This window comes from Oncorhynchus mykiss, chromosome 10 (assembly GCF_057628025.1).
Source record: "Oncorhynchus mykiss isolate SJ-2025 chromosome 10, ASM5762802v1, whole genome shotgun sequence".
In the NCBI taxonomy this organism is placed as follows: Eukaryota; Metazoa; Chordata; class Actinopteri; order Salmoniformes; family Salmonidae; genus Oncorhynchus; species Oncorhynchus mykiss.
The window spans coordinates 6,677,872-6,691,400 of NC_143031.1; the positions used below are offsets into that span (position 1 = coordinate 6,677,872).

The 13,529-nt window shown below is 42.1% G+C and overlaps 1 protein-coding gene across 1 annotated transcript in view; it reads right to left on the reverse strand.

Annotated features, from left to right (window-relative positions):
- Positions 1 to 3,810: 3,810 nt before the first annotated feature.
- The window catches only part of gusb (glucuronidase, beta), a 30,897-nt gene continuing 21,178 nt past the window's right edge, over positions 3,811 to 13,529 (reverse strand). Inside the window, exons 10-12 of the mRNA XM_036989579.2 lie at positions 13,307 to 13,483; positions 12,889 to 13,024; positions 3,811 to 5,148 (exon numbers count right to left, since the gene is read on the reverse strand). Of these exons, the coding sequence (XP_036845474.2) occupies positions 4,985 to 5,148; positions 12,889 to 13,024; positions 13,307 to 13,483 (477 nt within the window). The 3' untranslated portion in view covers positions 3,811 to 4,984. The remainder of the gene's footprint in view (positions 5,149 to 12,888; positions 13,025 to 13,306; positions 13,484 to 13,529) is intronic.

Here is a 13,529-nt window from a genome sequence, read left to right on the forward strand (position 1 = left end):
AGACGTGAATTTCCTTTATTGGGTGGAGGGGTATGTGTAAATGTTTCACTTATTTTTTTCCTCATTGTCTCACCATTGTTACAAACCCATTGCTTTTTTTGTTTTGTATTTACTAAATTGTATACTTAAGGCCATTGGTGTCTCCCTCACCCCTTGTGTATAGCGCAATGATACGGTAGCACAGGCTGCCAAACAGTGATCGTCTGTCAGCTCAAGGGTGGCAGTAGTAGGCCAGCCATTCAGTTAGGCATGTTTGTAGGTTAAGGTTGTCGATTATTTTTTTTTTAAGTAGTAAGGTTCAGTCTCTCTCTGTGGAACAACAGCACTGTAGCTACAGTTTTTTGGGGAAGGAAACCTCTCAGTATTGGCCAAAGTGTGTGATACAACCCAAGGCAGTTGGATCATCGCGAAGCAGAATAGCCGACAGATCATGTTGAAGCCCTTCAAACCTGATGTGTAAGTTACTATTCACATTCATGGACAGTGGAACATCCCTTGGCTCACGTTGAACAATCTCGTTGATACTGTTTTAGATGGGCACTCAACATTGTCACATTTCTTTTTTTACACCAGTTGGCAATTTCCTAATAAAGGAGCCATTGTTTCCGTATGGCCGAGGTCTAAACAAAGATGGCTGATGACGCAAATGACTGCTTCCTGTTAAACCATGCTAGGTCATCAGTTGTACACGCATGATGGAATATGAGGTACTTATGGGTTACACATGGTTTGCATTGTAACTCACTCACTAGCGCTGCACAAGGTATTTGACACAAGAATATTGGTATTGCCTGTTGCATCCGAATTTTAGCAGTGGAACACCTGAGGTCTTTGGGACGAGATGCCATTTTGTGCATGATGACAAGGTCTAAACCTCCAACTCCCAGAGTTTGACTTACAGTCTGGTTGTACACTATAGACTTTGCTAAGGGGTTACTCACAGAGCCCATGTTGGCAGCATTCATATAGGTCCTAATGTTGGAGCAACAAACTTAAACAGGTGTAATAGTCCCAGAGTTACTTGTTCCAGAGATGTATGGGTGGAGTGTTTGGCTTTAAGTCACACACGTCAAAAGTCCTTAAAAGAAGCTTGCTGAATGTGTTCCTATCGCTAACCTGCTGGATAAGGAGTCAACACATTTTTAAAATGTTTTGATTTTATTCAAGTCAAATTAGAAGATAAAACACGTATTAATCAACAGAAATACAGATAAATGTATAATGCAGCCCTCGACTCATTTTAATCCGCGTGTCCTGTTCAGAAAGTGATTCTAAAAATGTCCCTAGATTTAGAACCATGAGTCATGTTCACCTGCATCAACAAATGCCTTCTGTTGGATCACTGGGCCTTTCGCAGTTAAAAGAGACGCAGTAAAATAAAGTCTGGTGACTGTGATTGGCTCTCTTGCTTGCCTTTCTAAACATGTATTTCTGATCATTGGACCCTCCCCCCACAGCACTCTGTAGATCGCCTGGGTGCCAGTCTGTTTCTGCCGTCTTGCCAACTTTGAAAGGAAATGTCATGGCTCGGCAAGAGCACTAACTGATCAGAGACCAGGGGTGTAAACATGCAGATTCTTTTGCTAAGTACTTTTTTTCAAAAAAACGTAAAGCGCAAACAAGTTTCTATTGGACAAATTCAGATAGATCCCTCCCCGTGTCGGTTACCATTTGGTTTCTGTAATGAATAAACCACGTGAGAGGTAAAAAAAAAAAATGACTCACCGAAAAGCCCTGTCTTGTATTTAAAACGGACAGTGTCTACTTTATTTTCAATAAATGTTCATCTTTAATTTCTGTCGTTAGAGGTCACTTGTTTCTGCTAGAATTATTATTTTTTTTGTCTGAATTACAAGGGAAATCATTTGTATTTCTCCTTATTTTGTATGAATGGGCTCTCCATTGGTCACTACATCTTAGCTGTATAGACTTAACATTTCTGGGTTATTTCAGAACGAGGGATGTCCACGTGTCAGCATCAGTTTGTTTGTGGGAGGGAATACTGTAGGTTTGCTTCTGCATTTGACAAATACGTTGACAAATGCTGTATTTTCATACACGGGAAAAAAAAGTATTATGTGAATGGTAGGTTGAATGGGTACAGAGAAACGAATCGAATGAAATCCACTATTTGCTTTACCTTGTGAGAAAACTGTTCCGAAAGTTGACATTAACAGTGAACATTTTAAAATGGGGCTCATTGTCATGTGGAAATGGTCTACCATTAAAAAACATTCCATCTGAAGTGACCTTTGTGCCTCTTCTTGTAGCATCTCACTCTTTATTATTACACAAAATATGTAACTGAGAAACTCATTTCTCTTGCCTTCATTGCACGCAGTGTCAATGCAACAGTTTGGGCTGCCTAATTTGCCAGAATTGTACGTAATTATGACATGACATTGAAGGTTGTGCAATGTAACAGGAGTATTTAGACTTGTGGATGCCACCCGTTAGTGAAATACGGAACGGTTCCATATTTCACTGAAAGAATAAACGTTTTGTTTTCGAGATGATAGTTTCCGGATTTGACCATATTAATGACCAAAGGCTTGTATTTCTGTGTTTATTATAATTAAGATTTGATAGAGCAGTCTGACTGAACAATGGTAGGCACCAGCAGGCTCGTCACTCGCTCAAATGTCCCTCGCTCTGAGACTAGGAGTAGTTGTTCCCCTTGCCCTGCATGGGTAACGCTGCTTCGAGGGTGGCTGTTGTCGTTGTGTTCCTGGTTCGAGCCCAGGGAGGAGCGAGGAGAGGGACGGAAGCTATACTGTTACACTGGCAATAAAGTGCCTATAAGAACATCCAACAGTCAAAGGTTAATGAAATACAAATGCTATAGAGAGAAATAGTCCTATAATAACTACAAACTAAAACTTCTCACCTGGGAATATTGAAGACTCATGTTAAAAGGAACCACCAGCTTTCATATGTTCTCATGTTCTGAGCAAGGAACTGAAATGTTAGCTTTTTTACATGGCACATATTGCACTTTTACTTTCTTCTCCAACGCTTTGTTTTTGCATTATTTATGAGGCTAAATTGATTTTTATTGATGTATTCATTTAGTATTGTTGTAATTGTCATTATTACAAAAAAAATAGGCTGATTCAATCGGTATAAATCAGTCGACCTCTAGTTAGCACGGTATAATGCTTTATTCTTTAAAAATGTGTAATACCAAAGGGCTATATTGAAGAATCTCCACAGTTCATTATCTAGGACGTTAGGAACTAAATTACACCAGAGGGGGGTATACTATGAAGCTAAATCTACTCAGGGTTTTCTAAAGCTAGCCAGCTATCTTCACATTCCAGCTCAGGCTTCATCCGTACTACAACAGTGGATATTGCTCGTCCGCCTAAACTTTAAACAGTCGTTATCTTGCTCAAAAGAAGGGGATGACCTAATCTTTGTGAGATGGAGGGTATCGGATTTCATTGGTCCTCAACTAAACGGAGTTAACCCCGAGCTAGCTTGCCGAAACTCCCCAAATACGTCTGCCAAAGCTTGTGGGCGAGCGGATTACAGCCTCGAGTCATTCCAAAGACGACTCGAGGCTGTAATCGCTGCCAAAGGTGCTTCAACAAAACGTTTCTAAAAACCTGGTTTTGCTTTGTCATTACGGGATAGAGTAGAGGGGGGATCAGGCTGTAACATAATGTGGAAAAAGTCACGGGGGGCTGAATAGTTTCTGCATGTCTACGGTAAACGCTGCATATGTCCTTGACATTTCTACCACACAATCTGATTCAGCGATTCAGACTGAATAAAGTCCTAAAATGAATACAAATAAAACGACAAGAGTTTTATTTTTTATTTTACCTTTATTTAACTAGGCAAGTCAGTTAAGAACAAATTCTTATTTTCAATGACAGCCTAGGAACAGTGGGTTCACTGCCTGTTCAGGGGCAGAACGACAGATTTGTACCTTGTCAGCTCGGGGGTTTGAACTTGCAACCGTCCGGTTACTAGTCCAACGCTCTAACCACTAGGCTACCCTGCCGTCACAAGAGTAAAAAATAAAAATGCATATTCTTTCTTTCATACATCACATTCACATTTATTTACACTGAACAGCATCATGATTCACATTCATGTATATAACTGGTTGATCCCCTGAATTACAAAAAAAAAGGCAAGACAGAAGTGATAACCAATGGTTGTGTACCAAGTCATCGACTGTCTCAAATGAGGGCATTTGATTAATCTGGCCCGGGTAGGCGTGTTTTGCACCGGGTGATAGTTGATGGCATTTGTTTTGGAACCCTGTTAAAGACATGGGAGTAATGAGTAGGAATTATGTGTTTTCACATGCAAAAGTGAGTTTTTTTTTAATCAAAAGCAATCTGCCTTCGGAATGAAAACTTAACATGACCGAACAGCGCAGATGACTGTTGGATTTGAGAAGGACACTCCTTCTTACTGCTTTTGATCATTCACGTCACGCGCCATAGACCGTTGTCCTGCAGCTCAGCATAATCAAATCCACCCATTGACTGACATTGCTATAACATACGCGGATAGGTAAAATACCTACCCAAGGGGTTGTAAGATCTGCCAGGCGTCAGCAACGTCTGAGCAGAGGGTCGCACAGGAATAGGTGCGGTTTACACAGGCACACCAATTCTGATCATTATTCCACTGAATCAGATCTGGTCATTTGACCAATTAGTGCAACAAATATCAGAATTGAGCTGCTTGTGTAAACGCAGCCATTGATCCCGTTGTTTCTGGTAATTGTGTGTCTTCATAGCGTTCTAGTCGTCACGCAGTCTGCGCCATACAGGTTGGTGTTAAAAACGGAACAAAACATAATTCCTACTCATTACTCCCATGTCTTTAACCTGTTCCAAAACGGAACAAAACAGAGGACTCATCAAATAAGAAATGATTGTTTTTGTTTTCGGGTTGCAAAGCGTTTAGAAATGTTTTGTTATAATGTGCAGGGTTCTGCGCTGATGAATACCACCCAGGTGTGTCAGGGATATGTAGCCAGGTAGCAGGGGTACCTGGACCAGGTGGGCAGCAGGCCCGTCTCATTGGCCAGCCTCCAGTACCTCTCCCTCAGGAGGAAGGCCCCAGCTTTGGGCTGCCTCTGCCGGCTGAAGATCCCCTTCTTGTTGCCCACCACACGGGCCACCGCTGCAGAGAGAGTGAGAGAGACACATGTTCATTTCCCCAGAGTGCTTTGTTTCAGCCGTCAAAGTATAGATAAAACTATAGATCTGTACAGAATACAAGCTATTTTTTTTATTTAACAAGACAAGTCAGTTAAGAACAAATTCTTATTTATAATGACGGCCTAGGAACAGTGGGTTAACTGCTTGTTCAGGGGCAGAATGACAGATCTTTTTACCTTGTCAGCTCTGGGATTCGATCTAGCAACCTTTTGGTTAATGGTCCAACACTCTAACCACTAGGCCTGTCGCCCCGGGAAGCAAACAAGGGAACCATCGTCTAATTCGTCACCACCAAATTCCAGAGGTGTAGACTCACTCGGGTCACATGACAGGAGCACACAGTGCCTCCAGGAAGTATTCACACCCCTTTGTCCACACTGTTGTGTTACAACCTTGCACTTCAAATGGATTACATTGAGATTTGACGTCATTGGCCCACACATAATACCCCATAATGTCAAAGCGGAATATTCTCTCTCTCTCTCTCTCTACTAATGAAAAGCTGACATTGACTCGAGTCAATAAAGTATTTAACCCCTTTGTTATCGCAAGCTGGAATATGTTCAGGGGTAAAACTGTGCTTAATAAGTTGCATTGACTCATCTCTGTACCCCACAGATACAATTATCTGTAATGTCACTCAGTCGAGCAGTGAATTTCAAAAAACAGATGCAACCACAGAGACTGGGAAGGTTTTCCAATGCCTCGCAAAGGGGGGCACCTATTGGTAGATAAAAAAATGTAACATTGAATTTCCCTTTGCGCATGGTGAAGTTATTAATTGCACTTTGGATGGTGCATCAATACACCCAGTCACTACAAAAGATACAGACGTCCTTCCTAACTCAGTTGCCGGAGAGGAAGGAAACCGCTCAGGAATGTCACCATGAGGCCCGATGGTGACTTTAAAATAGAGTTGAATGGCTGTGATAGGAGGAAACTGCGGATGGATCAACCACATTGTAGTTACTCCACAATACTAACCTAAATGACAGAGTGAAAAGAAGGAAGCCTGTACAGAATAAAAAATATCCAGAACATGCACTCTGTTTGCAACAAGGCACTAAAGTAAAACTGCAAAAAAACGTGACAAAGCAATTCACTTGTTGTCCTGAATACAGTGTTATGGTTAAGGGCTTGTAAGTAAGCATTTCCCTGTAAGGTCTACCTGTTGTATTCAGCATTTCCCTGTAAGGTCTACTACACCTGTTGTATTCAGCATCTTACTGTAAGGTCTACTACACCTGTTGTATTCAGCATCTTACTGTAAGGTCTACTACACCTGTTGTATTCAGCATTTCACTGTAAGGTCTACTACACCTGTTGTATTCAGCATCTTACTGTAAGGTCTACTACACCTGTTGTATTCAGCATCTTACTGTAAGGTCTACTACACCTGTTGTATTCAGCATTTCCCTGTAAGGTCTACTACACCTGTTGTATTCAGCATTTCCCTGTAAGGTCTACTACACCTGTTGTATTCAGCATTTCACTGTGAGGTCTACTACACCTGTTGTATTCAGTATTTCACTGTGAGGTCTACTACACCTGTTGTATTCAGCATTTCACTGTAAGGTCTACTACACCTGTTGTATTCAGCATTTCCCTGTAAGGTCTACTACACCTGTTGTATTCAGCATTTCCCTGTAAGGTCTACAACTGTTGTATTTGGCGCATGTGACAAATCCAGTTTGACGTGACGCATTGTCAGGATGCGAAAATAGAATGTTTATAATAGTACTCAACATTTAAAAAAAAAAAATCCAGTATGGTTTAATAAAATGTCAGAATTTCAGCTCTTCATCTAGTAGAATTCAATGCACACTTTGCCCACAATGCATTGGAAGAGGTAGCCAAACAACAAAACTTAGGCTACTTAATTGGGAAGATGTCTTGAAGCTTCTGCGGTGACATTCAAAATGTAGGCTAAGTAGTTCCATGAAGGTGGAAAAAGTACCCCACTGTCATACTGTAGTAAAAGTAAAGATACCTTAATAGAATATGACTCAAGTAAAAGTGAAAGTCACCCAGTAAAATACTACTTGAGTAAAAGTCAAAATATATTGTTCTAAAAAAATATACTTATGTCTCAAAAGTACAGATAATTTAAAAATGCCAAACCAGATGGCAGTTTGTTTTTCTTAAATTTATGGATAGCCAGGGGCACAACACACAGACATAATCTACAAACAAAATGTGTGTTTAGTGAGTCTGCCAGATCAGAGGCAGTAGAGCAGGGATGTTCTGTTGATAAGTGTGTAAATGGGACCATTATCCCGTCCTGCTAAGCAGTTAAAATGTAACGAGTACTTTTGGGTGTCAGGGGGAAATATGTATGGAGTAAAAAGTAGTAAAACAAAAGTAATCAAAAATATTAATAGTAAAGTACAGATACCACCAAAACAACTACTTAAGTAGTACTTTAAAGTACTATTACTTAAGTACTTTACACCACTGACCATACTAAACATATCATACTAATTTGAGTGTCCCGTACTGTTACATCTAGTCTACAAGACCAGGCTGTCCAAAGTGATAATGTGCAGACAGACCATGCTGTCCATCTAATCCTGCAACCTCCACTGCATAAATGCAGGCCGTGCGATTCTGCAGGCCGTGCCATTCTGCAGGCCGTGCCATTCTGCAGGCCGTGCCATTCTGCAGGCCGTGCCATTCTGCAGGCCGTGCCATTCTGCAGGCCGTGCCATTCTGCTTGCTCTGGACTCCAGAACAAGCCTCCAACAACAACAAAAAATACAGAAATAAATTGTTTTACACCTGCATCTTAAGTTTTGAAAATGCTTTGCCGTTTATGGCTGTAATGACAGGTCCCATTCGGGCAGCTTTGTGTTGCTTTTGACCCACAGTTTCTTCTTCTTCTTCTCTTTTTCCCGCAGGTCAAACAGTTTGAAAACCACGGAGCTAGCTTACAGATTGTTGATTTGCTGTACAGCTATTGGCTCGGGTCCTTGAACAAACATCACGTTGTAAGGAGAGAGGATTTCCATAAATAAATAGGCAGCTCCAAAAGAGTTTGGGTTTATCAAGAAGATCAAACTGCAAGCTCATAAAGCAAATGGGACATCAATCAACAATTACTAGCATAGGCCTACAGGTCTTTTAGTACGTCGAAATGGCTTGGTATTGATCACTTACTTATGAAGCTATTGGAATTTCTTAAAATTCATTATTACATTTTTTTTGGGGGGGGGGACATAAAATACTAAAAACTAGGGCCAGGATGATACCAGTATTGCAATGTTTTTTTTCTTCTCCCCCGTGGCAAATATTAAAAACATGAAGCAAACCAAAGGATGACCTTTAAAAAAAAAACTGCTGTGTATAAAATGTGGTGTGCTATAGCTTGGAAAAGAATTAAAATGTGGTGTGCTATAGCTTGGAAAATAATTCAAATGTGGTGTGCTATAGCTTGGAAAATAATTAAAATGTGGTGTGCTATAGCTTGGAAAAGAATTAAAATGTGGTGTGCTATAGCTTGGAAAATAATAAAAATGTGGTGTGCTATAGCTTGGAAAAGAATTAAAATGTGGTGTGCTATAGCTTGGAAAAGAATTCAAATGTGGTGTGCTATAGCTTGGAAAAGAATTAAAATGTGGTGTGCTATAGCTTGGAAAAGAATTAAAATGTGGTGTGCTATAGCTTGGAAAAGAATTAAAATGTGGTGTGCTATAGCTTGGAAAATAATTAAAATGTGGTGTGCTATAGCTTGGAAAATAATTTAAAATGTGGTGTGCTATAGCTTGGAAAATAATTAAAATGTGGTGTGCTATAGCTTGGAAAAGAATTAAAATGTGGTGTGCTATAGCTTGGAAAAGAATTAAAATGTGGTGTGCTATAGCTTGGAAAATAATTAAAATGTGGTGTGCTATAGCTTGGAAAATAATTTAAAATGTGGTGTGCTATAGCTTGGAAAATAATTAAAATGTGGTGTGCTATAGCTTGGAAAAGAATTAAAAATGTGGTGTGCTATAGCTTGGAAAAGAATTAAAATGTGGTGTGCTATAGCTTGGAAAAGAATTAAAATGTGGTGTGCTATAGCTTGGGAAATAATTAAAGTGTGGTGTGCTATAGCTTGGAAAATAATTAAAATGTGGTGTGCTATAGCTTGGAAAATAATTAAAATGTGGTGTGCTATAGCTTGGAAAAGAATTAAAATGTGACTCTGGATGACATCATAATGATGGTCTGTTTTCCTTAAAGAAGAAGTGAAAAAAAAAAAACGGCTTCGTGTTTCGCTTCATTATTTTTATTTTGTGTTTGGTTTCCTTGCCACGATACTGGTATCATCCCGGCCCTAGTCAAAACGTCAGCAAATCAGCTCCAAGTGATTATCATTTTAGAAATTTGTTCTGATGTATTCCCACCCCACGCATGGTAGAGAGATGTAATCATACACAAAATGTAAGCAAGGTATTAGATTTTAGTCAAAATATTTGGGCTTCTTGTGGTCATTTTAAAGTGTACAAATGATTTTGTAATTTTGTTCCGGTCCCCTGACCATCCGCTCAAGAAAGAAAGAAATCGTCCCGCGGCTGAATCTAGTTGATGATTCCTGGTGTAAACCCTCCTTGTGTGCCACACCCATTCCTGCTGACTCCGAGCTTACCAACCACTGGGAGCTTTAAATATCATTCACATCAATATCAGCACCTTTTCAAGAACTGGCCTAGTTTCAACTCCTACCACTACCCCACCGCCACACTACTAACTCCTACACTACTAACTCCTACATTACTAACTCCCACCCCTACACCACTAACTCCTACCACTACCCCACCGCCACACTACTAACTCCTACCCCTACACTACTAACTCCTACATTACTAACCCCTACACTACTAACTCCTACCCCTACACTACTAACTCCTACATTACTAACTCCCACCCCTACACCACTAACTCCTACCACTACCCCACCGCCACACTACTAACTCCTACCCCTACACTACTAACTCCTACATTACTAACCCCTACACTACTAACTCCTACCCCTACACTACTAACTCCTACATTACTAACTCCCACCCCTACACCACTAACTCCTACCACTACCCCACCGCCACACTACTAACTCCTACCCCTACACTACTAACTCCTACATTACTAACCCCTACACTACTAACTCCCACCCCTACACTACTAACTCCCACCCCTACACTAACTCCTACACTACTAACCCCTACCCCACCCCTACACTACTAACTCCCACCCCTACACTACTGACCCCATACACTACTAACTCCTACATTACTAACTCCCACCCCTACACTACTAACTCCTAAACCACCCCTACACTACTAACTCCCACTCCTACACTACTAACTCCCACACTACTAACTCCCACTCCTACACAACTAAATCCTACACTACTAACTACCACCCCTACACTACTAACTCCTACCCCACCCCTACACTACTAACTCCCACCCCTACATTACTAACTCCTACCCTTACACCTTACTAACTCCAACCCCTAACTCCTACCCCACTACTGAACTACTAACTCCTACCCCTACACTACTAACCCCTACCCCACCCCTACATTACTAACTTCCACTCCTACACTACTAACTTCCACCCCTACACTACTGACCCCTACACTACTAACTCCTACACTACTAACTACCACCCCTACACTACTAACCCCTACCCCACCCCTACACTACTAACTCCTACACTACTAACTCCCACCCCTACATTACTAACTCCTACACTACTAACTCCCACCCCACCCCTACACTACTAACTCCCACCCCTACATTACTAACTCCTACACTACTAACTTCCACTCCTACACTACTAACTTCCACCCCTACACTACTGACCCATACACTACTAACTCCTACACTACTAACTCCCATCCCTACACTACTAACTCCTACACTACTAACTCCTACCCCAACTCCTACACTACTAACCCCTACCCCACCCCACCCCTACACTACTAACTCCTACACTACTAACTCCTACACTACTAACTCCCACCCCTACATTACTAACTCCTACACTACTAACTCCCACCCCTACACTACTAACTCCCACCCCTAACTCCTACCCCACTACTGAACTACTAACTCCTACCCCTACACTACTAACTCCCACCCTACACTACTAACTCCTAAACCACCCCTACACTACTAACTCCCACCCTACACTACTAACTCCTACACTACTAACTCCTACACCACCCCTACACTACTAACTCCTACCCTACTAACTCCTAAACCACCCCTACACTACTAACTCCCACCCTACACTACTAACTCCTACACTACTAACTCCTACACCACCCCTACACTACTAACTCCCACTCCTACACTACTAACTCCTACACTACTAACTCCTACACCACCCATACACTACTAACTCCTACCCTACTATCTCCTACCCCACCCCATACTACTAACTCCTACACTACTAACTCCTACCCTACTATCTCCCACCCCACTCCTACACTACTAACTCCTACCCCCACACTACTAATTCCTACCCCACACTACTAATTCCTACCCTACACCACTAACCCCTACACTACTAACTCCCACCCCTACACTACTAACTCCTACACTTACACTACTAACTCCTACACTTACACTACTAACTCCTACACTTACACTACTAACTCCTACCCCACTACTAACTCCTACCCCTACACTGCTAACTCCCACCCTACACTACTAACTCCCACCCTTACACTACTAACTCCTACCCCTACACTGCTAACTCCCACCCTACACTGCTAACTCCCACCCTACACTACTAACTCCTACCCCACTACTAACTCCTACCCTTACACTACTAACTCCTACCCCACTACTACACTACTAACTCCTACTCCACTACTACACTACTAACTCCTACTCCACCCCCACACTACTAACTCCTACTCCACCCCCACACCACTAACTCCTACCCCACACCACTAACTCCTACCCCTACACCACTAACTCCTACCCCTACACCACTAACTCCTACCCCACCGACACACCACTAACTCCTACCCCACCCCCACACCACTAACTCCTACCCCACCCCCACACCACTAACTCCTACCGCTACACCACACCACTAACTCCTACCGCTACACCACTAACTCCTACCCCACCCCCACACCACTAACTCCTACCCCACCCCCACACCACTAACTCCTACCGCTACACCACTAACTCCTACCGCTACACCACTAACTCCTACCGCTACACCACTAACTCCTACCGCTACACCACTAACTCCTACCGCTACACCACTAACTCCTACCGCTACACCACTAACTCCTACCGCTACACCACTAACTCCTACCGCTACACCACTAACTCCTCGTACTACTGCCGTCTTTCCCCTCACTCTAGGCTCCATTCAATCCGTAAGGCGGAAGTTCATCGCAATAATACGGTTGAGCCGACATACTGTATGCAGTTCACCATGAACTCAGTCTCTGCCAACGCTGGAACATTGCCTATCAATTTAAAAATCGCGCTATAGCGCTGAACTTCTGCAATACGGATTGAATCGAGCCCCTTGAGTAAAGAAGAAGAAAAAAAAAAAATCCAAGTCAATAATATTAGCTAAACAAGCAAAGGCATGACAACCAGCTTCAATGGTAGGTTTTTACAAGAACGGTTGTCATAACGACACTTTCAATCTATTCCAGTCCTTCAGGTTTTCAGGAATTCCTCCTTACTTTGTGCCGTCATGAAGTCAGCAAAGTTCCAGATGAGCTCTCCAATGACATACTCCTTCCTCTTCTGGTCGAACACATCATGGTAGTTTTTTAACACTATTTTCTGGTATTCCTCAGTGAACATCATGGGAGGATCCTGTAAAAAAACAAACATTTTATTTCCATTGATCATTCAAGCTCAACCACTTAACCGGTGTTCAGGCCTAGGTAGGTGCTTGACAGAGGTCTTTGTTCAAGCACATTTTGACAAAATGGTATCCAGACTATTGTTCGCCTCAGAGAGAGACCTTGAAATCTTAACAAGCACAGGTCTGTTTACTTTTGACAACACCTTATGTTATTTTAAACATGTCTGTTTCTGACCTGTGGAGAACATGACACGGAACATAGAACAACAAAGTAGTTCTGGAACACTCACCATGTGCATTCCCGGAACCACGTCAGCTCCGTATTCACTCTGGATTATGGGTTTCTGGTACTTCCTGTACCAGTTCTCAAACTGGGTGTTGAGCTGGAAGGGGATGACCTCCGGGTGACCCGGGTCATGGTACCAGGAGAAGTAACTGTTCACACATATCACATCCACATAGGGAGCCTTGTGGGGGGGAGGGGGGGGGGGGGGGGAGCAGTGTTACGGTGTT